This window comes from Zalophus californianus, chromosome 10, assembly GCF_009762305.2.
Source record: "Zalophus californianus isolate mZalCal1 chromosome 10, mZalCal1.pri.v2, whole genome shotgun sequence".
In the NCBI taxonomy this organism is placed as follows: Eukaryota; Metazoa; Chordata; class Mammalia; order Carnivora; family Otariidae; genus Zalophus; species Zalophus californianus.
Genome location: NC_045604.1, coordinates 78,140,060 through 78,166,779, shown reverse-complemented (window position 1 = coordinate 78,166,779; position 26,720 = coordinate 78,140,060). Strand labels below are relative to the sequence as shown.

Below are 26,720 nucleotides of genomic sequence, written 5' to 3'. Positions count from 1 at the left end.
CGTTCGACCGCCGCGCTTTACGGCCGCCGCCACGAGGAACGCTGGGAAGTGCAGTTCGCTCGCGAGGCCCCCGCCGACAGGACTCTGCGAACGAACTACAAGGCCCGGCGTGCATCGCGCAACTGCGGGCCTGCGGCCTTGGAGAAGAGGCGGAGCGAGAGGAGGGGGAGAGCCTGCAGTATCGGAGGGTGGGCGGGAATGGGAAACCTGTGCGCGCAGGCCTGAGGAGGGAATCGGTAAAGATGGGTGCTTGAAAGTTAACCGCAATGTTTACAATCTTTAGCTTGTATGATAAGAATAAGAATAGCTATTGCATGGCCCATCCTATGTGCCACCGTCCTGAGCGCTTTACATATACTGATATTAAAGCTAACCACCAACCTATGAACTGGGTACTAGCCCCCATGCTACCTACGGCGAAACTGAATCACAGAGGGGTTGACTTACCCAAGGTCATGCAGCTAGTCCGCGCGTGGTTCAAACCCTGGCACCCTTATTTTATGCCCCAGTAAGTTACTCTGTACCAAATCGTCAATGGTCTTGACTGTCCTTACAGCTTTTTTTCTTTTTCCACTTCAACTTAAAAAATGGATTTTGAAAGGCCTCTAGGCAACAGTGTACCAAAACTGAACGTCCTCTGCTTTCAGAGGGTTTCTCTAGTCTTCACTTCCCAAAACTACCACATTGAAGAAGAAGAAAAGAAACCTCCAACTCCCCACATGAGCCAAAAAAATGTATCTAAATTTCTGTCCTGGAGTAGGAGTGAAGCTCCCCGGAGGCAAGACTGCCCGGTTCACCATTCCTTCCTTCCTTTCTACACCGCAGTTATCTAAGGCCTACTGTGTCCCATTAACTGTGCTCAGTTGGGCTGAGGGCCCATGTTCTCCCCACTGCCTAGCACAAAGTTTGGCACATCATAGGGGCTCAACAAATATTGGCAGAGTGAATGAGCGACGGAATGAAGGTGTATTTCACCTTCAGCAGTTGGAGATTTAACGGTTTGCTCTGTAATTCACCTAAAGGGGCAAAGAGACAGTACTGGAGAAAAACGGGCAGTTCTAATCTCCAAACACACACAGACTTAGCTTCTTTCCAGGCCCTCCCTTTTCTCTGGGCCTAGATTTCCTCATCTGTACAAAGGGGTAGCACCCTACACAGCCACGTCTAGCCGCAATTAAGCGATGTATGTAAAACACCCAGCTCAGTGTGACCTGAGATTTAAAGGTCTGTCCTGGCGCCTGGCTGCCTCAGTCAGCAGAGCATGCGACACTTGACGTTGGGGTTGTGAATTCAAGCCCCACTTTGGGTGTAGAGATGACTTAAAAATCAAATCTTTAAAAAATAATAAAGGTCTGTTGAACTGCTCTGGAAGGCGCTTTGGGCAAGATCAGTCTCCTGAAAGATATACAAGGGTGCTCATGAGAAGGGGAATCAAGGAAGGCGAGACTCACTTTTCTGTGTACTTCTTGGTGGTTTCAATGTTTAACCACGTCCTCTTTTCAAACATGGTTTACAAAGCAAAACAAGCCACCCCACTGCTGCAGGTCTGACCTGCCTGGGAATCTCTTTATTCAAGTGTCCCTGAACCCTATTATGCACATCCTCGCAATGGGCGGACCTTCTGGCCTCCAGAATTTGGAGAGATGGAGGCACTGATTAATCTTCCCCACCACAGAAAATTGCCACTTTGGAAAGTCCGAGATTTTCACTGGTAAATTCACCGTCCCCCTACCCTGCCTCCTTTTGACAGGTAAACTGAGTCGTGACGCCATATCCAAGTCCAAGGGGGGCTGCTGAGGAAGCTCAGGGTTTTCCTTCAGCTGCCTTCACCTTTTGGATGCGTCTGGTTTTGAACTGTGTTCTGTCTCTCACCGCGGGCCCCCCCCCCCCCCCCCCCCCCCCCCCCCGCTACTCCCTGGGGGATTAGCAGAGCCAATTGATTTGAGACCTGGGCGGAGCCCGGAACCGGGGAAGCAGCTCAGAGGCCAGCGCCCCTGAGGGGCGGAGCGAAGCAGGACCGTCCCCGGATGGCTCGGGCCAATGAGCGCGGGAGTCGAGCGGGCCAATGAGCACGGGCAAGGGGCGGCAGGCCAATGAACGCGGGGCCGCTCCGGAGGCGGTGCTCGGAACGCGACCAGGAGGGCGACGCGGCGGCCGCAGTCATGGGCGCTGGGCCTGCGGGGGCGCGGAGGGGGCTCGAGGAACTGCCGGGCGGGGCTGGAGAGACCGCCGCCCGGACTGGCCCTCGACGCTGAGCCGCGGTGGGGTTTCCGCCGGCGCTGCGAGGGCCTGTGAGCGCGAGCGAGGCGCGTCGGAGGAGCCGGGCAGCCGGCGGGCATCTCAGGGGGAGGGCCTGCCTGTCCGCCAGGTGGGTCGAGAGGACCGTGTGGGCACATCTGGGGGTGCGTGGACCCCGCCGGGCAGGTTTCAGGGGCCGGGGCGCGTCCGCAGAGGCCGGCCCACACCGGCGGGGGCACCGCCGGGGCCCAGCGCCGCCTGGGTCCAGCCCCCGGGGCGCCCCTGGATGGCTGAACTGCCCTCTTGCCGGCCGCCCGGGCGCCGCAGCGGCTGAGATCGCTGGGATCGCCGGGCCGCCGCCCTCGCCGCCCCCTGCATGCCCGGCGCCCGGGTCGCGGCCCACCTGGACGCGCTGGGCCCCCTGGTCCCCTACGTGCCGCCGTCTCTGCTGCCCTCTATGTTCTACGTGGGCCTGTTTTTCGTCAATGTGCTGATCCTATACTACGCCTTCCTCATGGAATACATTGTCCTCAACGTGGGCCTCGTCTTCCTGCCCGAGGACATGGACCAGGCGCTCGTGGACCTCGGAGTGCTCTCCGACCCCGGCTCGGGCCTCTACGATGCCGACTCGGAGCTCGATGTCTTCGATGGTTACTTGGAGTAGGCTTGGCTACCGTCCTCCCCTCCCCGCAACGACCCGCACCCCTCGGCCTGGACCAGCCGCCCAAATCATGCCGCCGCTGCTGGTTGGGGGCATCGTCGGGCCAGGGATGGGATCCCCAGGACGAAGCCGCCTCCGGCCTCCAAGACCTGTGAGTGCCCTCTGTTCCAGAGGAGGGTGGGTTGGGGGCGCTGGCGAAGAGGATGGCATCTCCAGACCAGACACACACCCTTCCCCCAGGCTCCTGGAGGTCTGTTTGGATGCCAGCAATGGCCAGACCCGGTTAGGCCCTTAGCTGGGGCTGGAAAGCTTTCTCTGATGAAGGTGACAGTTGTTGAAGAGGGGAAGGGAGGCAGAGCCTAAGGGGTGTTTGGGTTAGCCATGGTACTTACTGCCACAGCTTGTAAGTGCCTTTGCACCCAGATCCCTTTGAGGCAGAGCTGTCAGCTCCTCCCTTCTGCCTCAGTCTGGCTTGATGGTGACCTTGGCTTTCTGGGGATTCCCACAGTCCTGAGAAGGATAAAGATTTGGAGTGTCAGAAGAGGTAGCAAGCCAGGCAGTGACCGCCTTTGTCCTGTGGCCCCTGGGGTCTGGGTGGGGCCTGGCTGAATCAGAGAGAGGAGAAACCTCCTTCAGCAAAGTCTGCACTTACTTTTGGCCTTGGGCTTGCTGCTACTTGGGAGTCGGGTTTCAGGGTGCCCCAGCTCGACAGTTGCGCAGCTTGCATCTGCAAGGACTGCCAGTTTTGCAGGTTGCTCTCGCAGACCAGGCAAGCTAGGGCTGGCTCTGCCTGCAGTGTTTGCAAGGCCTCAGGGAGCTCTTGGGCCAGCAGGAGTAGGGACCACAGGATCTTTGCACTGAGGTGTTCAAGTCCTGCCTCTCGGCTGTGACCAGGAAGCTGTGTGTCCTGCCCCACCTTGTGTGTTGATGGGAGGGAAATGAAGGTCCAGGAAGGAGAGGGGACTTGGCCAAAGTCTCAGAGCCGGCAAGAGAGGCAGCTGAACAAGATGAGAGAGAGAGAGAGGTAGGCAGGCTGTTGGGTCTGGTGAAGGTTCATGGGACTTGCAGGCATTCTTTGGCTGAGCTCCTCCACTGGACAGTGTGCATCGTCACTAGGCATAGGGCCTGAATGGCAATGAAGGGAGGATACTGAGGTGGCAAGAGCTCCTTCTAATGCCACTTACGCCAAGCAGGCTGAGTTAACTCCTCTCCTCTGTGGCCTGCCTTTGCCAAGATGACCATAGTCATAGGGAATGCAGGGTGGGGCAGGACCTGATATTGGTAGGGCTGAGCGCTCCCCCTGAGAGGTGGACAGTGAGATTTCTTTGATAAAACTTCATTTGAGCTCAGTGAGACCTTAGCAAGAACCAAGTGCCAGGTGGAGAGTGGGTCAGCTGCCCTGCATACTTACCCAGTCTCCTTACCTACCTGCCTGCCATCCCTCCATCCATCCATCCATCCGTTCTTTTAACAAATATTTACAGGGTACGTACTGTGCCCAGTGGGTGAACACAGTGAACAAGAGAGACTTAGCTGTGGCCTCCTGGCCCTTGGTGAGAAAAGACAGATTCCCAAACAAGATGATCAGATTTTTTGAGAGCCATGAGGACATGTAGGAAGGACCTGGGCATCCCTATTGAGTTCCTGCTGCTTTCTCGGCACTTAGAACAGTGCCTGGCATCTAGTAGGCACTCAATAAATGTCTGTTGAGTGAGCGAAGCAGAAGAATAGAGATGGGCTGCTTTAGAAAGGAGGGTCAGGAAAGGTCTCTTTGAGGAGATGACACAGTTGGGCTGAGGCCTAAATTGGTAGCAGGAGCCAGACTGAAGATCTGGGGAAAACTAGTCAAGGCAGAGGGAGTCGCTAGTGCCAAGGCTGTGGGGTAGGAGAGTTGGTTTTTGCAGCAACCTAAAGGAGGCCAGTGTGGCTAAAGAGCAGCCCCAGGAGAGGTCTGTGGGGCAGGTGGGGGCCGACCATACAGGACCTGGGAGGCCACGGCCATGAGCAATGGGAAGCCATCAGAAGGTTTGAAGCAGGAGATGACACAATTTCAATTCACAGTTTGCAAAAATGACTTTGGCAGCTGTGGGCAGAATGGGCTGTCGTTGCAAGTACGGAAGTGGGGAAGCCAGTAAGGAACTGTTTAGTTGCTCGGGCTGGAGGTAACGGGGGCCTGGGTAGGGCAAGGTTGCTGAAGATGGAGAAACACAGACTGAGAACACCTTTTAAAGGTAGAACCTGTGGAAACCAGTCAAAACCCGGACTGAGTATTGATCATTGACCATGCCTGGTTCTAGGCCCTTTACGTATTCACTCAGTCAGCCATTTAACAAACTTTGCTTCTGCCTGCTCTTCTACCAGGCCCTGCGCTAGGCCTTGCAGATCTGAAAATGAATCTCTGCCTCCAAGCCAAGCGCTTGACTTTCAGACAGTGTAACTTGGTGAAGAATGTCTTATTTTATCTCTTCACCACATCAACAGAAACACTTCCCCTTCCAAATGAAAACACTGGCAGACTCTGAACCAAAAACTGAAGCCCAAATGCTTCGACAAACTTTGCAGCAAAGGCTGTTTGCGCAGAAAAGCCAGGAAGTGTGTCTCAGGGACACCTTTCCTTGCAAAGCTGTCAGAGTGCCTGGGCCCGAGCTGGGAGGTAGGGAGGCCGGGGGCTGGGGGAAATACTTGAGCCTGAAGAAGTGGGGAAACCACGCATAGGATTCCTTCTTCCCCAGTCCTGAGGCCAGGCCGGGGCGTTCTTGGCCCCAGGACCAGGGAAGCCCAGGCTGGGGGAGGGGAAGGGTAGCCAGCAGCGGGAAAAGCCTTTGGGAAATCTCTAAAAATGGGCCCAAGCTCTGGGCCCCTTTCTGTAAGCAGAAGAACATCGGTAGTCAGATCTCATTCTTTCTGGCTTGTTCTCATGTGAACATATTCTCATGTTACCCAGGAGAAGGTCATGGAAGCACTGACTAAGGGTGTGGGGCGTGCTAGGCAGTGGGGACTGGGGTAGATCGCAAGGTGCACTCACTTGCTCTCTTTCTCTTTTTTCTCTTGGGTATGTGCCCACACAGTGCGGTCCACCCAACATTTGTTGAGCACTTATCGAAGGAGGGAGTATTAAGAGTTGGGATTAGGAACAAGAACCTGGTTCAAATCCCAATCCTAGCTGTGACCTTGGGCATGTTCCGTATCTCCCTGTGTGTCTGTTTTCTCTTCTAAAAAGTGGGGGTAATGAGATGTTCCTCGTTGTGAGGATCAAGTGAGATACACATAAAGCTCGCAGACCTTCCTGTGTACAGTTAAGTCATATGTTATTAACCACTGCTAGCATTAACAGATATAATGGAAAGGGTGTACACTCAGGCCCTTGCAAATGTATAAACCTGCACGTGCAATCATGCATCAATACTTAAATCCCATGATGAGCCACAGAGGACTGCCTGCCTGAGTGCTGGATGGGTTCAAGTGTGGACCGCTGGGACAGACTTCCCACTCTGCCCTCCTGGCTTGGGACCCTCAGGACAGCTTTCCCACCGCCTGTGGTCTCCAAAGTCCATGAGATCTGGAGGGCTGTGGAGCAAGCTGTGGCCTGCAGTTTTCCTAGAGTTTTAATCATTGCCCTGGGGCAGGGAGTGGGGAGTCAGGCGCTCCCTCGTTCCCAGGAGAAAGGGCCACTGCGGCTGGCCTGGGAGCCAGGGAGAGTCTTCATGTCCCAGCACTTCCGATGCGGAGGCAGAGCAGCTGGATTGATCTGTCCCTGTGTTCCTGGCACAGAGGGAGGGCTGTGGGAGAGAGCCTTACTGCACCGGAAATGGAGAGCCTGCAGAACGTTGCTGCCAGAGTCGGTGGGGCCTGGTGTAGCTCAGACACAGAGCTAGGGTAACCAGACTCATCAGTCTACTTACTACAGGGTCTCCCGGCTTCTGGGTTCTGACTCGGTGCCATAGCTGCTCCTGATCCACCTGCCCTGGTCCCTCCATTCCAGTCTGCAGCCTGAGACAGCAGGACATCCCGGCTGGCATGTCACTGCCCTGCTCAGAAACCCAGACCTTCTGCAGGGACGTGGACCATAGATTGAAGTCATGGGCAATCCCACAGGCCCCTGGTGGAGCTCCTGCCAGGAGTGAGGGGAAGGAGAGCGGTCAGGGCAAATGAGGGGAATCAGGCGGTCTCCCATAGCTGTGGTCCAGACAGGAGACAGGTGATGGTGGCAAGGAGAGGCATGTGCACCCCAGGCCTGGCTGACTTTCCAGCTCTGTCCTAGCACAAGACTTCACCTGGAAGCATGCTGGCCACAGGGCGCATGGGTGCTCGCTGCCCCTGTGGACAGGAGAAGGCCCCGTTAGGGGTCTCAAGACAGCTGAGATGCCAGGGGTTCGGCTCCCTTGGCTCCAAGTTACACAAACTGGAGGTTTCATCCAAGGAAGACCCTCACAAGTCCTCGTGTCAAAAAAATTAAGGGCTCCTCTCAACTTGACCATTCATAGTCCTGATTCACCTGCTGTCTTTCCCCCAGAACTTCTGAAAGCTTAGCCTGTGTGTGGGAAATCAAGATCACAGTTAAAGGGACTGTTATCCGCATCTCACAAATAAAGAAGCTGAAGCCCAGAAAGGAGAAGTGAGGGGCCGGGGAGCAAAGCTGAGTGAAACAGCTGAGCCCCGTTCACAGGGGCTGCAGGGGGCCTCCAGGAGGGGGCTCCCAAGTCCCACCTCGGAATAGTGGTCGTGGTTCTGCCAGGCTTCCTGTGTAGGTCTTCCTCCTTTTTGCTGAGTTTCTTAAATAAAACTTTATTTTGAAATAACTTCGAGTATATAAAAGTTGCAAGAGTGCAGAGAAGGCCCCCGTACCCTTCACCCAGAGTCACCGATTGTGTTTACATTTTGCCACGTTTGCTTACATAGGCAGTGTGTGCCCACACTATATACGTGCGTGTGTACGTACACATATACATATGTATAGCTCTTTTTCTGGACCATTTGAAAGCGACTGCAGACATTGCGTTCCTTTACTCCTAAATATTTCACTGGATAGTTTCTTAGGTCAAGGACATTCATTTCCATAACCTCAGTGTGATTGTCAAGATCAGCAGATTTAACCCCGATGCAAGCCCATGACCAATCTAATCTGTGACTTTCTTCAGATCTGTGAGATTGTCCCAGTAGTGACCTTTCCCAGTCAGAAGGCGGAGTTGAGGTCCCAGATCCCATCACGCAGAGAACCCTTTTCCTTAAACGTCGTGTGTCTCAAGCTGCCTTCAGTTCTGACCTCCTCACTCTGTCTTTATTTTTCATGACATTGACATTTTGGAGGAGTACAAGTCGGGTGTCCTGTAGACTCTCTCCATTTGGGTCTATCTGTTGTTTACTCTTGAGATTAGGCTCAGATGATGCATTGTTGGCAGGGGCCCCGCAGAGAAGTGAGTGCAGGGTATCTGGGAGACACATGACGTCTGTCTGTCCCACCGCTGGTGATGTTAACTTTGATGGCTTGGCTAAAGTGGTGTCTGCCGGGTCTCCCCGCTGTGAAGTTACTATTTCTCCCTTCATCACTTGTAGTTATGATTAAATCCACTAGTTGTAGTACTTCATTTTTCAAAAATATTTTTTTAATGTGAACTTATTTTTAAAAGAATGGCGTGTAGCCCTCAATAATGGTGCTGTGTTGGTGGTGTGTCAGACGCAGAGGAGACTCAGCCCAAGAAGCCTCCCCTTTCCTTGGGTGCTCGCCTCCTCCTCTTGGGGGCCCATTACCAGGGAGGATGTGGCTGTGCCTTTAAGGCAAAGGGTGATCTGGGATGGGATCTGGGACCTCAACTCTGCTTTTTGAAGCAGCCCAGGGCGATGATAACTGGTACCTGGTGAGTCCAGGGGATGCTGGTACCATCACAGCTGCCATTCCCTGCTCCGAGCCTGGGGAGGGGCTGGGAGCAAGCTCTAGTTCCAGGCACCCCTGGATGGGGAAGGCCTCATTCCTGGGATTCCTTCCTGGCAGGGGAATTGGCTGGGTGGTTAAAAATACCTTCCTCTCCCACATCTCCTAGCTTCCCCAAAGCATCATCCACATTATCCACGAAGCAGGCAGGGCAGGGCTCATTAGCTCCCTTATACAGGGAGGGAAACTGAGGCTTGTGGACATTCAGTGACTCATCCCAGATACCCAGCTATGAGGTGGCCTCCTAGCCACGTTCCCAGTGCTTCCTCGAGTGAGGTCCTCCAGCACAGGTGAGGCCGCCGAAGCAGAGTGTGGCCAGGCTCTCGAAGCCCTGGCACTCTTCTCCCTTTGTAGCACCTGCTACTTCTCCCTTTGACCAGAGAAACCAGACCCGGGCTCAGTTTTGTGGGCCAGGGGTATCTGGCTAGAGCTAATGGTTTCATTTTCCTATTTGTTTTTAGTGTTGCCTTCTGTTTATGACATGATTGTATTTTTTTTTTTAAGATTTTATTATTTGAGAGAGAGAGAGCATGAGCGGAGGGGAGGGGCAGAGGGAGAGGGAGAAGCAGACTCCCCCCTGAGCAGAGAGCCCAATGTGGGACTTGATCCCAGGACCCTGAGATCCTGACCTGAGCCGAAGGTAGACGCTTAACCGACTGAGCCACCCAGGCATCCCAAAATGATTCTGTTTCTTATTCATGATAGTGACATAAAGGTTCCTTTTAAAAATTTGGAGTTAAAAAAAATGCCTTGATTGAAAATAATAAATAAATAATCGTCTGGGCAGTTCTTAGATGTGGCAAGACTCCTGGACCAACGCCGTCCCTTCAGAAGGGCCTCACTAAGTCGGAGGCACCGACCAGCTGGAGACACGTTCTGAACCAAGATTCTTCACAAAACCCATAGCTGGTGAGGGTCAGCAGCTGACATGTAAAGCCAAATCTGGGTTTGAGAAACCAATCCTTGTTCCCCCAGAACACTGACTTCCATCAGGGACCCAGGCAGCCGGGCAGCGTCTCCTTTCCCATCCGCCTCCGGCCGTGAACTCTTGGACTAGCTGAGGCAGAGGTCCTTCTGCACACAGCCCGTCACTGAGACCACGGTGGACACCCAGTTGGCCCTGGGTGACATCTGTCTTTAGCCACTTGAATTGGTCGGTTGGTGCATGGGAAAGAGGAACGAGCAATGGGTTTCCAGCACGCAAGGTCTTTGGAGGGTGACAGGGCTGCTGTTTTCAGAAGGCCCCCCAGCACTGAAGAGGCCCCCTGCCTGGTGTGTTTGCTAGCTGGGAACAGGTCGGAAGGAGGGGAGGGACCACTGCGTGCCGATGCCTCATGTATTGTAGACACTCCACTGATGTGACTTCATGTAATCCTCACAACAACAAACAGCCCAACGAGGTGGGCACCATTCTCTTGTTTCAGATGAAGAAAATAGGCCCAGAGAGAGAACTTGCCTGAGGTCACACAGCGAGGAAGGGACAGAGCTAGAATTCCCAGAGATAGGCCTTGCCCTTACTGCCCCCCAGGAGGACCGTGAGAAGGCATGTCCCAGAGCATCGCCTGCCAGCACCCCTCAGACACAACGGCCAATCCCAAACTAGGCACTGTCCCCGGAGGTAGTGAGCCGAGACGCTGCTTCTTAAAATGGATCAAGTGCCCAGCTGTCATTCTTTAATGACAGAAATGAGTCAGCCGGCCACTCCCTCTCTCCAGCTCTCGGGAGTAGCCTGGAATGAAAGGTTACAGTTTCGGAAAGAAAGAAGGGGGGAAAAAAAAAAAAGCCAACGGCTAATGAATTGTCGTGCTGTAATGATGTTAGAAGGCCGGAGAGCCCACTGCTTTGGATTCTGCAAGCTGCAGCATCTCCAGGATGCCTGGGAGGAAAGAGATGAACCTAAGGTCAGACCACGGAGGTTCAAATCCCGCCTCTGCCCTTTGCAAGCTCTGTGGCCTTGAACAATTTACTGAAGCCTCTCTGAGCCCCATCCGAAATTCCCGATGATGAGCCTGCGTGCCCCACCCCACCCCCGCCCAGGGTTGTTCTGAAGAATACATGAGCTAGGACAGGAGTTAAAGCAGATAGTACAAGGTAAGTGTAGAGTGCTTAAGAAATACCGCCTGTTATTGAGATTCTCAGGATTCTCATTGGGGGGTTTGCTGTGAGGCCAGACTTGCAAGTTAAGGAGCGAGGGGATTGATTAACAGCCACAGTGGGTGGCACAGATGAGTGGTCTCAGGACATCTTCCAGCCAAGGACACAGAGACCGGGGCTGTCCTCACCTTGTTCTGTGACTTAGGGCAGGTCCCCGGCCTGTCTGGGCTCTTCGTGGAAGGAGTGGGACCAACCCTGATCGGGGTTTCCGAAACCCCCTATGACACCGTCAGCAATTTCTTCTCTATTGTCTGAATTCTCATTTGTGTCCTTGTTTTCTTTAAACGAGCTCTTTTTCAAGTGAAGCGATGCTCTGAAACGACAGGAACTTTATATTACTATCCGAAGTGGAAACCTGGCATCACTTGCCATAAATAGAAGGTGACCCTGCAGATAGCCCGGTGAAAACAGAACAGTAGTGGACCCAGCTAGAGCCGGCGCCTGTGGGGCCCTGGGCCTGGTCAGAGGGGAGACTGGCACCTGTCGGAGACACGTTCCAGCCAGACTGACGCTCATCTGGACTCCGTGCTGGTGGCGGACGCCAAGATTGGAAGGGGAGTGGGTCCCCATGCTGGGGGTGATTTCTGTGCTCTGACACCCAGTCCACACAAGTCTGAAGTGGGCTTAAGTATGAACCCCTGCTTTGGAGATCTCTAGAGTGAGCTCTGCTCTCAGCAGCACCACCACTGACCCCACAAGGAACCCTAGGGGTTCCTTGGAGGGACGTTAGCAGAAGGGGGATTCCTGGTGGGAGGGGTGGGGGGGGCGTACATGCCTTTCTAGAGGGCTGAGCTTACCAGTGCTCTGGTCTCAGCCCTGGCTTCCCCCTCATGCCAGGTCCAGTGGGGAGTGGGTTGGGGCCCCAGGACACAAGAACTTGGCCCGTGTCATCAGTGGGAGCCAGGGAGGGTCTCAGCAGGGAAGGGTTGTGTTCCCAGCTGGCCTCTAGAAGGTGAATCTGGCAGATAGCACAAGAAACGTGGCTGACTTGGCCCCTCCTCCCCTCTCCAGCTGTGTGTCTACCATGGTTTGCCTTCTTGCTTCCTTCCCCGTACCAAACTCTAGGGGGTTCTAGGGCCTGCTGTGCCTTTGTCACAAGCTTGCCCCCTACCTGGTGTGCTCTTCGTGCACAGCCTTGCCCGGGCTCTGGGCTCCGTTGGTCCCCTGTGCTCCCTCCTGTAGGGTGTGTTACCCTGGGCTGCGATTGCTCACCAGATTGTGTCTCAAAAGCATGGCCGCATTTATCGCGGGGTCTCCAGCACCCAGCTCAGGACCTGGCATGCAGGAGGTATGAAATTAGGTAGTGTTGAAAATCTCCAGGGGAACGAAAGCCTGGAGAACTGAGCATCCTGGACAAGTTACTTACCGTGTCTGAACCTTAGTGTCTTTGTCTGTGAACTGGACTCATAATAATGTGTCGTTCCCGGAGTTTTAGAAGGGCTGAATGACATGATATAGGTACTGCTCTGTCTCAGGTCTGCTCTCCCAGGAGCAGACCCCGGGACCAGGGTTCAAGTGCAAGTCGTGTATTCGGGAGGTGATCCCAGAACTACCATTCGGGAGTGGGTTGGTGAGACAGGAAAGGGTTCTGTCATCCAGTAGGTCACCACTGCAGCCCTGAGCTCAGTACTGCTCAGGAACTCTGGGGGCCAGGGTAGGTGGAGACTCAGCTGCGGGGTGCAGGAGCTGGGGTATTGGCCCCCTGCCTTCCTGGTCATCACTGGTTGGAAGGCAGCTCTGGGGAGACATGGGCTCTGCCTACACTTGCAGCCTGGGGGCCAGGCAGGCTTTGGAGGCTTTCCATCCTACAGGTGGAAGCTGCCAGGTTGGCGTGCCCTGGAGGGGTGAGCGGAAGGAACAGAGCAAGGCACCCGCAGCCTTTGCCTGGGGCTTGTGGCACATAGTAAAAGCTCAGGGGGTGGCAGCTGCCTGATTGTGATGGTTTCTACCATTGCCACCAGTCCAGTGGCAGCTCTGCCTGTCACAGTTGTGTGACTCAGGTCACTTGGCTTCTCTGAACCTTGGGGAGATGCATGGTTCTCAGTAGAAGCAGTTCTGCCCCCTCGGCGCCCCTTGGAAATGGGGTGAGGGTGCATTTTTCATTTTCACCCAGCTAGACACGGAAAGTGAAGGGTATGGGAAATGGGGACCAGCCGAGGGGCCGGGCACCGTGGATGATGCCATGTCCCAGGAGGACCAGCGCAGCGGGGCTGCTGAGTAGCTTGGCTGTGGCCACAGCCTTCCGGTAGCCTGTGAAGCATTTTCCGGGCAAGGTGGGTGGTGCTGCCAAGCCCTGCCCACTACCCGAGCTTGCTCAGCGGCCCTGGGGCTCAGGTCGGCCAGCAGGCCCTGGGTGACCCCTGAGCACGCTGCCCTCCTTCCTCAGGTACCAGGATCCCCCTCCTCCCTCCCAGGAATGGACCATCCTTCCTCTCCCAAGTGAAAATTGCACTGGCTGTCCAGACCAGGGCCCTTAGAAATCAGGCAAATTCATTAAAAAAGAGTTCATAAAAGTTGTAGGACAACACGCCCAGCCTGCGTCTGGGATTTTCTGATGGTTCCTGAGTGCAAGGGTTGGAGGAAGGCTTCCCTGCCCCGCCCTGAGCCTCCTGAGGCCACCACCAAATGGGCGACAGTGGGACAATGCTTTCGTGCTGGTAACACCCCTCTTCCCTTCTCGCTAGGCCTGCTTCCCCCAGAAGCTCCATGCCAACAGAGAGGTTTCCGTCCGGACCCAGGAGGGTGGGGCGGAGAGATTGAGACTGAGAGCGGAGGCCCAGAAGGCCTTTGCCCCTGCCCAAGGGGAAAGGCAGGGGCATCCGAAGACCTCCCCCGCCCGCAGCGCCACACACACGGCCTTGCCTTGGCTTTTGACCTTTCGCAGTTGCGATGGATGTTTACAAGAACCCAGCCAGAGTCTGCCTCCCTGCTCTTCATTCCCGACTGCACCTGCTTCTCCCACTTAATCTTCCGAGAGGATACTTCAAACTGCGGACACACACGGAAGCCACTCCCAGCTCCATCTGATGCCACTGGAGCCCCCAGCCCGGCTGGGTTGGGCCCAAGGCTGGTCTTAGATGCAGTGACTATTTCAGGGAGTAAGTCAGAAGGAAAAGAAGCCACAGATCGTGTCAGGGGCCGAGGGTCAGGTGTGACTTACTCATTTCAAGTTGCTTGTTCTTCATCAAGTTGCCAGGACTGATACATCATGCCAGGGGAATGCCACGTTGTTCCTCTGGCCAGAAGTATTTTTGAAAATGTGAGTGGTATGAATACTTGACGTTGATAAACCTGTAAAAGCAATACTTAGGAGGCTGACTTCTTTCAATTAAAACATGTATGCAACTCCAGCCTGTGGGGTCCCTGCCTCTTTTTTTTTTTTTTTTTTGGAAATCTGGGAAAGGAGCCCTTAGGCAGGACCTCGCATTCCACAAAAGGCGGAAGAATCTGGGCTTCCCCGGCTTGGGACCCAGCAGGGCTGGGAGAGTTCCCCCCAAGCTGGGCTGGGGGGGGTGGGGATCAGGCCAGAGAGGCCAGGGCTAGGCTGTGGGGCATGGTGGCCAAGGCCCAGTGGCCCTGATCCCGGAGACATGGGAGGCGCGGTATTCCCTGCGTGCCCACAGCGCAGGGAATCAGGAAGGGAAAGAGCAGGTGAACGGGTGACGTTGGGTTGACTTGCAGTTTCATCAGAAAACAGCCATGATTCTCATTCTGCACAGTGCCCGATGCTTCTCAAAGCGCCCTCACATACACCGAGTTACACAAGGCACGATGTTTGGCTCTGTTGTGTGGGTGAGGACACAGGCGAGGGAGGGTCAACCCCCCCAGAAGTCCAGAGAAAAAAACAGCCCCAGCACCCCTTGTCTTCCTGTGCTAAGAAAGGGCATCAAGGGCTGTAAACAGAACACATCTGAGAGAGGCCCAGGAAAAGAGGTGAGCGGGCGAAGGGAGAGGTTTCTGATGGGGAAGAGGCCTGAGGGGAAACAGGATTTATTTAGTTTATTTTTAGTTTATTCCTCAGGGCATCGCTCCTCCCCCCACAGCAAATGGCTCTCAGAGAGCAATCCCAGCACGCTGTGCCTGTACCAATGGAGACCCACCCCTCCATGGAAACCAAAAGGCGAGTTGGCTTCTTGACTCCCTCCTTTACAGGGGTGTGGCCTTAGGCAAGTCACATCTGTGAAATGACAGTAATTTACATACCTCATAAGATGACTTTGTGTTAATAATTACAGAGGTGCCCCGCTGGGCTGACACCGTTCCGCATCAGGACTCACAGCTTGGCAAGCAGAGTCCACACTGGTTTGTAACCCCCATTTGCCCCCTTGTTCAGGGCCCTTTGTGCAGTGCACGGACCACCCAACCACACCAGACAGCCCTGCCCAGGGAGTTTTTTTAATTTACTAAAATACAAGACTTCCCAGAGCAGGAACCTTGAGCATTTTATTGAGTAGCCCACTGTGTCTTCTACATATTTGTGGAATGAACAAAACACGTAAGCAAAGTTGTGGTGAGGATCATTCATTCCACAAACATTTATTGAGCACTTACTGTGTTCAGTCACCTTGCAAGGTACAGAGGGCACAACAATGAACAAAGCAGACAAATGAGCTGCCCTCTTGGAGCTCACATCCTAGGACAAGAGCAGACAACCACAACAAATAAGCATGAAAACAATAAACCAATGACCAATTTGGAGAGTGGGGGTAGGCGTGTCTATTTAATAGGATGGTCTGGTAGACCTTCCTGAGGAGCTGTCCTTTAAACTGAGTCCTACAGGATCAGAAGTTGTCCAATACGAAGGGCCTGATAAGAACATTCCAGGCAGAGGCAGGAACAAAACACGGATTCATACGTAACAAGGACAGCTAGCAAGTATTGAGCTGTATGCCAGGCTCTTGCTGTCAGTGTCTTAACTCCTTGAATCTCTGCATAATGAAGAAGGTACTGTAATTATGCCCATTTTACGTACGATGAGACTGAGGCACAGAGAAGTAATTTGCACAAGTGGTGAGCTGGGCACTGAGCCCACGTGGTCTAGCTCTGGGATCCGCTGCTGGCCCTAGGCTGTGGTCCCTTTGAGCAGGAAGGGCTTAATGTGGTACCGGCACAAAGTCGTGGTTGCTAATATTTATTGAACACCTACTATATTCCTTCCACTGTGATGAGCACTTTACAGGTATCACCTTATTTAGTAAATGGTAGCTATCGTATAAGTCAGAACTACGAACAATCATGGCCTCTATTACAGTCTGTCATCTCGGAACAGACTGAAAGCAGTGTGTGTGATGGTGCCCTCCCCAGCCGGCTGAGGGGTGCTCACCACTGTGGCTGCACACACAGGAGTCCCTGCAGAGTGATGCCCATGCTATTTAAAACCCAAGCCCAGGTCAGAATGCCCAGTGCCCTTCGCAGCGGGGCCAGGGCAGAAGACAACATCCCTCTCCGCAGGGACTGCCAACTCGGCAGCTGGGTCCAAATCCCTCTGACCCTCCTGAACCCCTGACTCCCACTTTCTGGGAAGAGGAGGAGAGTCTGGGAACTGGGCACCAGGGCTGGTGCCACAGAGCTGCCGCCGGGAGAAAGCCAGTTTGTCCCGAATTGGGACTTCTGACCAAGCAGGCCGTGCTCCAGTAAAAATAACACCAGCTGAGCTGGCAGCCCTCGGTGTAGACAGCAAAGCTTCCAGGTCCCTTCCAGGCTCGGCATGGCCAAGGCAAGATGCCAGCTCGACTAAGAAACAGCTCCCAGGTTAGAATGCCAAGTCAGACAGAGGCAGAGGGAAATATCCCCTCTGCAAGGCTTACGGGGCATCAACATTGCCGAGCCCCAAATAACGAATTTGCCGCTAAAGCTTGGGATGCCGTAGGAAGATCCTCTCCAAAGAGACAGGACTTGGGCCACGGTGGATTCCGCCGGGGGGCCGGGGGGCATGGGGGGTGGTAGGAGAGCCACGCCCCCTGTCCCACGGGACAAAGAATATGGAGCATGAGGTGCTATGTGACTGGCAAGGCTGGGGTCATGAAAAGGCTACCTCTCTCTGTGGTCTATGTCTCTATCTCCCTCTTCCAGTTGGGGTGACCGCCCTTCAACCCAGCTGCCATGCAATGAGGAAGCCCAAACTAGCGCACGTGGAGAGGCTCCCCCTCTGTTGTCGGTTCCTTACAGGAACCAAGGCCCCAGGCCCCCAGCCAGCATGGAGTCCCCGAGCCTTCACGCCGCCCCAGCTGACGCGGAGTGGGGCAGAGACCCACTGAGCCCAGCCCACATGACCAGCCTGGGGGCAGAATAAAGTCGTTTTAAGCCACTGCATCTCGGGGGGAGTTTGTGATGCGTTCGATAACCGAACAGTGGGCTCTCCAAAAACGGTAATCACGGTATAAACTCAAACGGTGGACACGCCCGTGAGATTGAACGAGCCCTTTATAATGTAGTGAAAGACGACACAAGAGATGAAGGCCGAGAGGCCTTCCCCCCCCATTAGTGTCCTGTCAGCTCTTTCCAGCTAAAGCCCAGTGTGTCTGCGCCAGGCTGAGCTTTGGCCTCAACCAGGTTAGTGCAAAAACAGTGAATCCTGCAGACACAAAGCAGTTGCCACCAAATCCCCGCCTGTCACAGTTTGGGAAAGGAGCAGGCGGGGCAGGCTGCTGGTGTCTGCAGAGCGCCACGCGTGCCCTATTAGGAGAGCAGCATGGAGAAGTGCTTTCTCCCCAGGCCAGCAGGGACCTGGGGAGGCAGAGATGGGGCCGCCCCGCTCCCTCGCTCCAGCCTGGTCACCACTCTCGGGAGCATCCCGCAGGGCCTGCCTCAGTGCTCCTGGGTGGACTGCAGCAGCCACCGGGCGCCCACCCCATCTGCCGGGGGTGCCATCGACCTGGGCCCCGCAGGGGGCCTGGAGCCGGGCCCAGGTCCGTCCGCAGAGCAGGTCCTTCCCGTGGCTGGGTGGGGGCCGACCCTGAGCCGGCAGGGCTGGGCACCAGGCTGCTTGGCTCGTGGGCCCAAGAACAACTGTGTCCACAGATAACCACTTCAAGGTCCAGCGTGGTCAGCGTCCTCAGAGAACATGCTGTGAGAGGTCAGGAGAAGGCGGGGTCAGAGAGCTTCAGGAGGGTGCAGCTGTACACATGGACAGAGCGCTGTCCAGATTGGGGAGGAGGGGGAGTTGGAGGAGGGGGACATCACAGGCTGGGGAGGCACAGAAGTTGGGGGACAGTCATTTGCACAGAAACATGTAGAGCAAATTCCTATGAAGACCATGCAGGGCAGGCGGCAGGGGTGGCTGCGGGGACCTCTAGGGAAGCTCTTCCCCAAACTAAGGGCTGTGGATGGCTAACCGCCCCCCCCACCCCTGTCCTTCCCCCACCTCTCCACGCCTGGCCACAGGCAGGAGGCTCAGGGTCCAGTCCCCAAAGCCTGTAAAGACACCTCCACCAATCACAGGTGGAGGCCCCAGGTGGTACATGGTCTCGAGGTGCCCACCCAGGAGCCCCCCCAAGTTCTCCCTGTCCAAGCCCACCTCGGTTACCTCGTCCCAGGCATCATGGAGCTCATCTCAGGCTGATCCGTGAGTCTAGCTGCTGCAGGTGTTCATGAACGCCAAACGGGATGGTGGGCGTCCACATCCTGCGACGGGTACGGCATGCAGGGACCAGGTAAGAGAAGAGAAGGGGGCCCTACTTCTCTCCTACCAGCCAGCCTAGACCCTTGGAGACTTCCCACCTGGCAGAACCAGACTAGTGTGGGGTTATAGGGATCGCAGAGGCCTAGGAGCCCCAAGACCCCTTTCTTTAGACCTGGTTCTGCTGCTGACGTGCTGTGTGACCTCCAAAAAGTTAGCCTCTCTGTGCCTCATTCTCCTCATCTGTAAAATGGGTCTTATAAATTCTACCCTAGAAGATATGAGGGATTATGTAGGTGAAAGTGCCTTGGAAGAATTTAAAGTACTGATATCAGACATCAGACACCATAGTGACAGGATAACACCTAAGTTTGAACCATACGAAATGGCCACATTTGCCAGGTCCAAAATAATAGAATGTAAGTGGTTTCATATCGTTGACCCTAAAGCATTGAGCATTTTCAGGTACCAGCCACTGTTCTAAGATTAACTTGAACCTCACAAAACTGCTTGGGGGTAAATATTACCACTCCCATTTTACAGAGAAACTGAGGCCAGGGTGGCAAACTTTTGCTCATCCAAGTTCCCACACTGGTGAGGGCGAGAGCGGGATTTGAGCTCAGGGCTCACAGGAGCTGCACCCCTGGAGAGCCGGTGGCCCTCCACCTATGGGGGGCTGAGACTTACGCCAGTGTCTCCACATGAGGGCACTTTCTCAGGCTGGCAGCGAGCTGCTGGGCCCCAGCGGCGGTGAACTTGTTATACTGGACGCTGGGGAGAGAAACCCATCCTGAGGCCTGGCCCTCGCTCGGGCCATCCAGCCCCCGACCAAGGCCCGTGCTCTCGACAAGCAGCCCTTCCCAGCCTGGCAGCAGGAGACCCCGCAGTACCCCCAAGCCCCAGACCCCTGCCACCCACTGCCCACACTCACTCCAACACCCTGAGGGACACCATGTCTGGAAGCACGTGTGCCAGGCTCTCAGCTCCCACGTCACAGATGCTGTTATTGTACAGGCTGCCAGAAACAGAGGTCAGGACCCATGGGGATTCACGCCCAGCCAGATCCCTGCCCCATTTTACAGAGGGGCAACCTGAGGCCCAGAGACTCCTGGCCGAGATTTTCCCAAGTTCAAATCCCAGCTCTGGGGCTTGCGTGCGGCCTGTGTGACCTTTGACAAGTAACTTAACTCCTCTGTGACTCAGTTTGCTCCTCCAGAAAATGGGCACGATAGAATAATCGCAGGGAGGAGTAAATGAGTTCATGATGGTATAACACCCAAAACAGAGCCCAGCACGTGGAATGACTAAATCCTAGCTGTGGTTATTACTACTCTCTGGGGCGGGGGGGGGGGGGGGGGCGGATGGTGAAGGTTATATGAATTACCATAGATGGCATGACCAGCACTGGGGAATAGTAGGGGAGAGAAAAAAACCAGAACCACTGGGCCAGCACGGGTTTCTCGGTGTGGTCACAGCTATTCTGAGTAGCATGGTAAATAATGCGATGGGTGTCGCCAGCGCCAAATGAAGCTATACACTCAGTAACAACCATCCCTTTAACACATCACGTGCTTCCGAGGTGCTCATTTCAAGGCCATGACTTTGCCATGACTCAGCTTCCGGGCTACAATGCAGGGCTGCATGGAAAAGCAGCAGGTCTACACTGCAGCAAAGCGGATTAAGGCTAACCTCCAGCATCCCTGGATGTCACAGGTTGGCCAGGACCAGGGCTGGAACCAGGTGGAGGCTTTACAATTCCTTCCTGGGGGGGTGGGGCAAGGGTCTTAGAATCCAGGGGGGTTTCCCCTCCTCCCACAGAGGATTCTTCCCATATTTCATCGATGCCAAGATGTACATGTTCACATCTGAATATCATTGAGATCCAGATGTGTCTGATCATCAATGAATGTCATGGTTTAATTAGCAGTGTTTTCTAAAGTGCCGGTCATATCAGATATTGCCCCCATTTGCCCCACATGCTTCTCCATTCACAATGGAAAAACTCCAAAAGCCCTCTCTGGACCTACAAAGGTCTCCCTGCATAATCTGGCCTCCCCTACCTCTCCCACCTCATCTCCCCCCTGCTATCCCTCATTTCCTGTAGCCAGCCACAGTGGCCCTTCTGGCAAAGACTCAAACTCTTTCCCACCTCAAGGCCTTTTCATCTTCTGTTCCCTCCTCCTGGAATGCTTGTTCCTGAGCACCTCCCACGGAAGGGGGTCTCCTGACCTCCTTGATGAATTCAATACTCCCCATTGTACCCTCCTGGGCCCTTGTTTCCTCCCCCGTATGAATCACTATTTAAAAATATTTTGTTTGTACATGTGCTTATCTATTAGGCAAGAAGCTTGAAAGCAAGGGAATATTTGTTTTGTTCATAGCTGTATCTCTAGTTCCTAGCACAAGTACTGGCCCATGGTTGATATAAGAGGCAATTAGATGCCCTGCACAACTCTGGGGAGTGACAGTCACATAGACTATGATTTGCACAATACATAACCCATACAGCTGCACATGGTGACCCTGGCTGGAACGATAAATGGTGGATGCGTCAATAACTAGATGAACCAGATACCATCTCCCCTGGGAATGTGGCTCTGGCTGTCCTTGGCAGGTGATGAAGCCTGAGGAAGGAGTAGGAAAGCCTGGCGAGAGAAGAGAGCTGGCAAGGCTGAGCTGAAGGGCTGGGGCTCTGGTCTGAACTCCCCTCATCAGTCCTGGGACCACCAGGGAGCCAGGCTGGAAGTCCTCAAAAGCAAAAGGTGCTATGCCAAGGCCGGCCAGAAGGTGGCAGTGCAGGCACTGTGTGAGCTGCAAGAGCCAGCCAAGGCCGCCACAGCACGGTCAGCCTTCTAGAAACCATCACCCCTGGACTCCGGAAAAGGCTCAGTCCTGCCATCCTCTGGGGAAAGAAGACCAATATTTAGTGTGCACTAGAGCCAGGCATTGCGCCAAGTGCTTTCCATAGGCCACTGGGATGGTACCCATTTTCCAAACGAGTAAGCAACTTGCCCAGTTTGTCAGGTGCATTGCCCCAGGCCCTTGCTATCCTCTTGTGTGGGGCGGTGGTGCGGCTCTCCACCCTGCCCCAGCCCGCCAGCTCGGTGAGGGGGGGGCCACTCACCTCAGCCTGAGGAGGGACGCAGCCAGGGAGGGCAGGGCCTCGGCGAGCTTGCAGGCGCCCACGTCAGTGATGCTGTTCTGGGACAAGCTGCAGGGACACAGCGACGGGGGGGGGGGGGGGGCGCTCAGGACCAAACTCTCATGCCCCTCCCCATCCGTGCCCACCCACTCCGGGGCAGAGCTGGGGAACTCTCATTTCCCCACAGGGTGACCCGAGCAGCAAACACATGTCTATTTACCTCGAGGAGAGTCGTGGGTAACAGGCTCTGAGCACCACTGTGGGTAACATGCTGATTCTTAGTAAATAAAAAGATACTGTCCCACCCTTGGCTGTGTGGGATGTGGGGGTGAGGGTGAGGATGGAAAGGGAGAGAGGTCACGCCCCCCCCACCCTGTTCTGTGATTTGATAGCATCCTTCTTTTCCCTTGGGACCCCATTTCCCAGCTAGAACTGAATACGTGTTCATGTTATTTGTTTAATGGCAGGTCTGGTTTTTTTGATTACTGTATCCCTGTGCCTACATCAGTTCCAAGTACCTAGTAGGTGTTCGATATGTAAGTGGGTGGGAAAAAGACAGGAAGGAAAGGTAGGAGAGGGAGGGACAAAGAAAGGAGTGGGGGAGGGGAGGATGTAGCTTACCCACAGCATCACCTAGAATACTATAAATTACTGGGCAAGTCTCAATGTCCTACAGTCAAGGAAATCCCAAAGTGAACCCTGCTGCCATCCCGGGCCCAGTTATGAAGCAGAGTGTGGACAGATTTTGATGATCCCCTCTACCGTTCGGTAAACAATCATCCTACATCACATCCATCCACTTCCCAAAACCCAGGACAGTTGTGTTTTGAGCCCAACGCCAGGCTTGAACTCGCAACCCTGAGATCAAGACCTGAGCTGAAATCAAGGGTTGGACGCTCAACTGACTGAGCCGCCCAGGCGCTCCTTTTTTTTTTTTTTTTTAATTAAAGTTTACTATTTTGATGATGATGTTTTAGTGACACATCTAGTCCGTCTCTTGTTTCACACCACCCAGCGTAACTTCCTCTCCCTAAATGTTATTTACGTTCATCACTGTGTGCTTCATAATCACGGATTTGTTTGCTTGTTTACTAGGAGTTCACTGAGGTCAGGGGCTTTGTCTGTCCTGTTTAAAGCTGGGTCTGCAAGGCCCAGAATGGTGCCTGCACGTAGTAGGTGCTCCTTCGGTATTCGCCAATGAAATTAACAAATGAGCATTTGCATGCGTGATTCAATCAAGAAACGACTAAATGGGTGAGTGAACAGAAAAACACAAAAACCCAATGCAGCAGGAAGGACACCTGCAGCACTCACTTGAGAGTCTCCAGGGCCCTCAGCCGAGGGAAGGTGGCTGACAACTGCTCGACACCCTCGTCCCCGATCTTGTTCTCGCTCAGCGAGTCCAGGCTGTGGGTGGAATCAGACAGAGGGGCCATCAGCCCACACCCAGGAGGCCCGCCTCCTCCCACCCCCACCCCCACCCCCCCACCTTGGACACACCATAGGCAAACTTTCCAGAGCAAGTCTGCATCCCCCGGGGGCGGCTGACCAGTTGGCCAGCCAGGGAACAAGGTTCTGACTCCCCACAGACACGGATCGGTTTTTTGTTTGTTTGTTTTCCCTGGGAGCCCCGTGAGTTCTGGCAACTTCCTTAACCCTCTTGGGACCACAACTGTGCAAGGGGCGCCTGCTCCCAGATCCTGCCTCCTCATGGCGGTGCTGGGAACAGCATGGGAGTCCAGGGAGGGAAAAGAGTTCCAGAGGTCACAAAAGGACTCACCCTTTTTTATTCCTGGGGATTGTCTCATCTGTCCTCCCTTCCCTGCAGTGGGGTCCTCTGGCCCTTCCCACCAGCCACACTGAGGAAGCCGCAGGAGAGAGGGAGCGAGGGAGGGAGGGTAGGACAGAGCAGGGTTTGGGGTTATCAAAACCTGAGGGTGCCCGCGTCCATACTTACTCCAGATGCTGAAGGGAGGAAAAGGCCTCAAGGATCCTCACCAGTTTGGGAAAAGCCTGGGGGCCTAAGACAGAGCCCAGCCTAGGAGGCAAAGAACAGAGGTAAGACCCCTAAAGAGTCACGGCTCCTCAATGTGGCACCAGGGTGGGGTGGACATGTCACAGAAGGCAGGCCCAGTCTGAGGCCCCCTCCCCTCCCTGACCACCAGTACCCTCCTTCCCTTGATCCCCACTAGGTGGCACCCCAATCCCTTCTGCTCTGGCCGGACTTCACCAAAGCCCCCCAAGAGGCAGCTGGGCTCCTGGCCTGGGGAAGTGTTTCCCAAATTCCAGCCTGAGGACCACCACCAGTCTTGAGAAAAATGACTTGACTTATCTGCCCTTCCGTTTTTATTTTTAAATTATTTTTTAATTAAAAAAAGTTTTAAATTTTTTACTTAATTAAAATAAGAAAAATAAGAAAATCTCTACACCCAACATGGGGCTCGAACTCACAACCCTGAGATCAAGAGTTTTATGCTTTACTGACTGAGCCAGCCAGGTGCCCCTGTCATTACATTTTAATAACAAATAAAACCATTTATTGAGGACTTATTACGTGCCAGGCACACGCCGGGTCCTTCCCTCAGATGTCATTTCACCCTCACAACTCTGAGCTAAGGGCACTTCGTATCCCCGTTTTACAGATGGGGAAACTGAGGCACAGAGGGATTAACTAATTTACACAAGGTCTCACAGGCTGGATCAGCATTTACACCCGACTCCCAGGGGAAGAAAAATAAAGACAGTGCAGGGCTCTTTTGTTCTGCTTTTAAAATATGGTTAAACGGAACTCAACATAAAGAACTGTCTTTTATTCTGAAATTGTGTCCTTTGGAGCGTTTTTGGCACAAAAATGTTCATTCTCTGATAAAATTGGTCCCAGCAGGGGCTATTTTGCTTGTTGGAATGAACACACTTGATAAACATGAAAACATGGTAACTGCATATAATCCTTCAAATTTACTCCAAAGTGTTCTGCGTCTTTGCAATCTCAAAGTCTGGGAACCTCGAGCCTCGATAAAAGGTCATGAGATGGGAGTCTGACGTCTGACTTAAACCTGGGCCCTACCACGTGGCTCCCGTGGGGCCATGTGGGCAAACCCCTGCAGCTCCGTCTTGGTCTCCTCAGATTTGGCCCCTGTTTCATGAGCCTGTTGGAAGGATTATGGAGTTTGTGCATCCAGTATTGACTGCTCGCCCATGCGAGCCTGTCGCGGACAGGGCCATGAACAGAACAGACAGAAATCCTGGCCCTCGTTCGTGGAGCTGACAGTCCCATGGGCAAGATAGGTAATGAAAGAAATCGGTAAATTATCTGGTGTGGGAGATAATCAGTAGTACAGAGAGAAGCACGGTGGCAGGTGAGGTAGAACTGTACTTTCAAACATGGGAGCGTTTGGCTCCGTGGAAACCAGAAAGAAGGGAGGAAGTAGTGGCGTGGGCCGTGCGGAAATCTGGGGAAGAGCATCATGGGTAGAAGGCGCAGGCAGTGCAAAGGCCCTGGGGCCAGACCCTGCCTATGAGGCTGGAGTCCAGCAAGGAGACCTCTGGGGCTGGAGTGGAGGGAGCGGGGAAGGCAGTATGGGAGATGCAGGAGGCCTCCTCAGGGGCCGAATCAGGACCCTGTCCCCTCGCAGAGCGCCTCACGGGTTCTGAGCAGCCAACAAGCCTCATCTCCAGGCCACTGGGGCCTGCATGGTACCGGGTGTGGTGGCTGGCAGTCACACACCCAAAATAGTCCTTTCCTTCCTTCCTTCCTCAGAACTTTCTTGGGGCTTCTGGCCTCCAGGTGGCTAGTCTCCTGGTTCTGGGCCATTCCACCTCAATGCTATTGTTCCCCAGAGCACACTTCCGACCTCCATCTAGGGGCTTTTTAAGCTAAAAATAAGTCAAAGCCAGAAGGCACCCTTGGTGATTGTTTTCACACATTTCCTCTTTCCAGCAACATTTTTATTTCTGCACAAATGTGGCACCTTGTCACTGTTCCAAACCAGAAACGCTTGCCTTTTTCTGGGGTGCGGGGGAGCAGAGATCAGGAGGGGCAGGTAACTGAGGGTGACCAGCTAGGGACCTTGGGCGAGTCACTTAACCTGGCTAGGCCTTGATGTTCTCATCTGTAGGATGGGGAAGGTAGTGACTACCTCCCAGATCATATATAAATTGCACTGCATACACTGTAGGTGTTTAATAATTTCTTCCTAATTGTTAGGCAATTTTAGATCCCTAACAAAGATTGCACACAAATTTAGCTTCTTCCTTTCTTGGAACAAGAGCCAGGCAAGTTTCAGCCCTTTGGTCACCTTCTCTAGAGAGTCCCCATGGCCTCCCCCACTGCATGGGCCACTGATCACAGCCGGGGGTAATTGTCTGTTTACACTAGACTTCAGGCTCATTGAGGACAGTGGCCTCAGTCAGGGGATTGTGTCTGTCCAATGCATGAATGGGAAGGAGCATGTTCACCAGTAAATGGGCCACTTAGCATCACACCCGAGAAGCTCCAGCCCCATCCCTGACCAGCTGGGCCCCAGATGCTGGAAGCTGGTTTCCAAAGGGGCGAGGCAATAGGATAAGAATGATTTGGTGTCGGGGGGGGGGGGGCGGGCACCTGGGTGGCTCAGTCGGTTAAGCGACTGACTCCTGATTTCAGCTCAGGTCATGATCGCAGGGTCCTGGGATTGAGCCCCGCGTCAGGCTCCAAGCTCAGCACGGAGTCTGTTTGTCTCTCTCCCTCTGCTCCTCCTCCCACACTCTCTCTCTCTCAAATAAATAAATAAAATCTTTTAAAAAAAGAATGATTTTGGGGACCCCTCTCCAATCGCGGTGGCTCAGGCCCAGCTAATAATGCCGGATAAGAAACCTCACGGGGACCCGAGACAATTCACTCCTCTGCTTACGCAAACTCCAGCTTCTTTAGGTCCCGGACAGCAGGGAGCTCTCTAGCTGTGTCTTCCGAGGAATTCCTTGTCCTCGAGAGAAGGGG

General features: G+C 54.1%; 2 protein-coding genes across 10 annotated transcripts in view; one reads left to right on the top strand and one right to left on the bottom strand.

Annotated features, from left to right (window-relative positions):
* The first annotated feature begins 2,589 nt into the window (after positions 1–2,589).
* DEXI (Dexi homolog) lies at positions 2,590–14,147 on the top strand. The gene is made up of 2 exons (XM_027610598.2): positions 2,590–3,050; positions 13,667–14,147. Exon 1 carries the CDS (start codon positions 2,615–2,617, stop codon positions 2,900–2,902), a length of 288 nt encoding a protein of 95 aa, XP_027466399.1. The 5' UTR covers positions 2,590–2,614; the 3' UTR covers positions 2,903–3,050; positions 13,667–14,147.
* Positions 14,148–14,540: 393 nt separating this feature from the next.
* CIITA (class II major histocompatibility complex transactivator) overlaps positions 14,541–26,720 on the bottom strand; it is a 47,768-nt gene continuing 35,588 nt past the window's right edge. For 4 of the 9 annotated variants that reach the window (XM_027610591.2, XM_027610588.2, XM_027610596.2 and 1 more), the window contains 8 exons: positions 26,635–26,706; positions 23,700–23,780; positions 23,057–23,149; positions 21,725–21,811; positions 19,532–19,615; positions 19,288–19,371; positions 18,508–18,605; positions 14,541–18,048 (listed from right to left, as the gene is read on the bottom strand). In XM_027610591.2, the coding sequence (XP_027466392.2) occupies positions 18,530–18,605; positions 19,288–19,371; positions 19,532–19,615; positions 21,725–21,811; positions 23,057–23,149; positions 23,700–23,780; positions 26,635–26,706 (577 nt within the window). In that variant the 3' untranslated portion in view covers positions 14,541–18,048; positions 18,508–18,529. Of the gene's footprint in view, positions 18,049–18,498; positions 18,606–19,287; positions 19,372–19,531; positions 19,616–21,724; positions 21,812–23,056; positions 23,150–23,699; positions 23,781–26,634; positions 26,707–26,720 lie in introns of all 9 variants that reach the window. The other 5 variants (XR_003522955.2, XM_027610589.2, XM_027610590.2 and 2 more) reach the window with 5 other exon arrangements.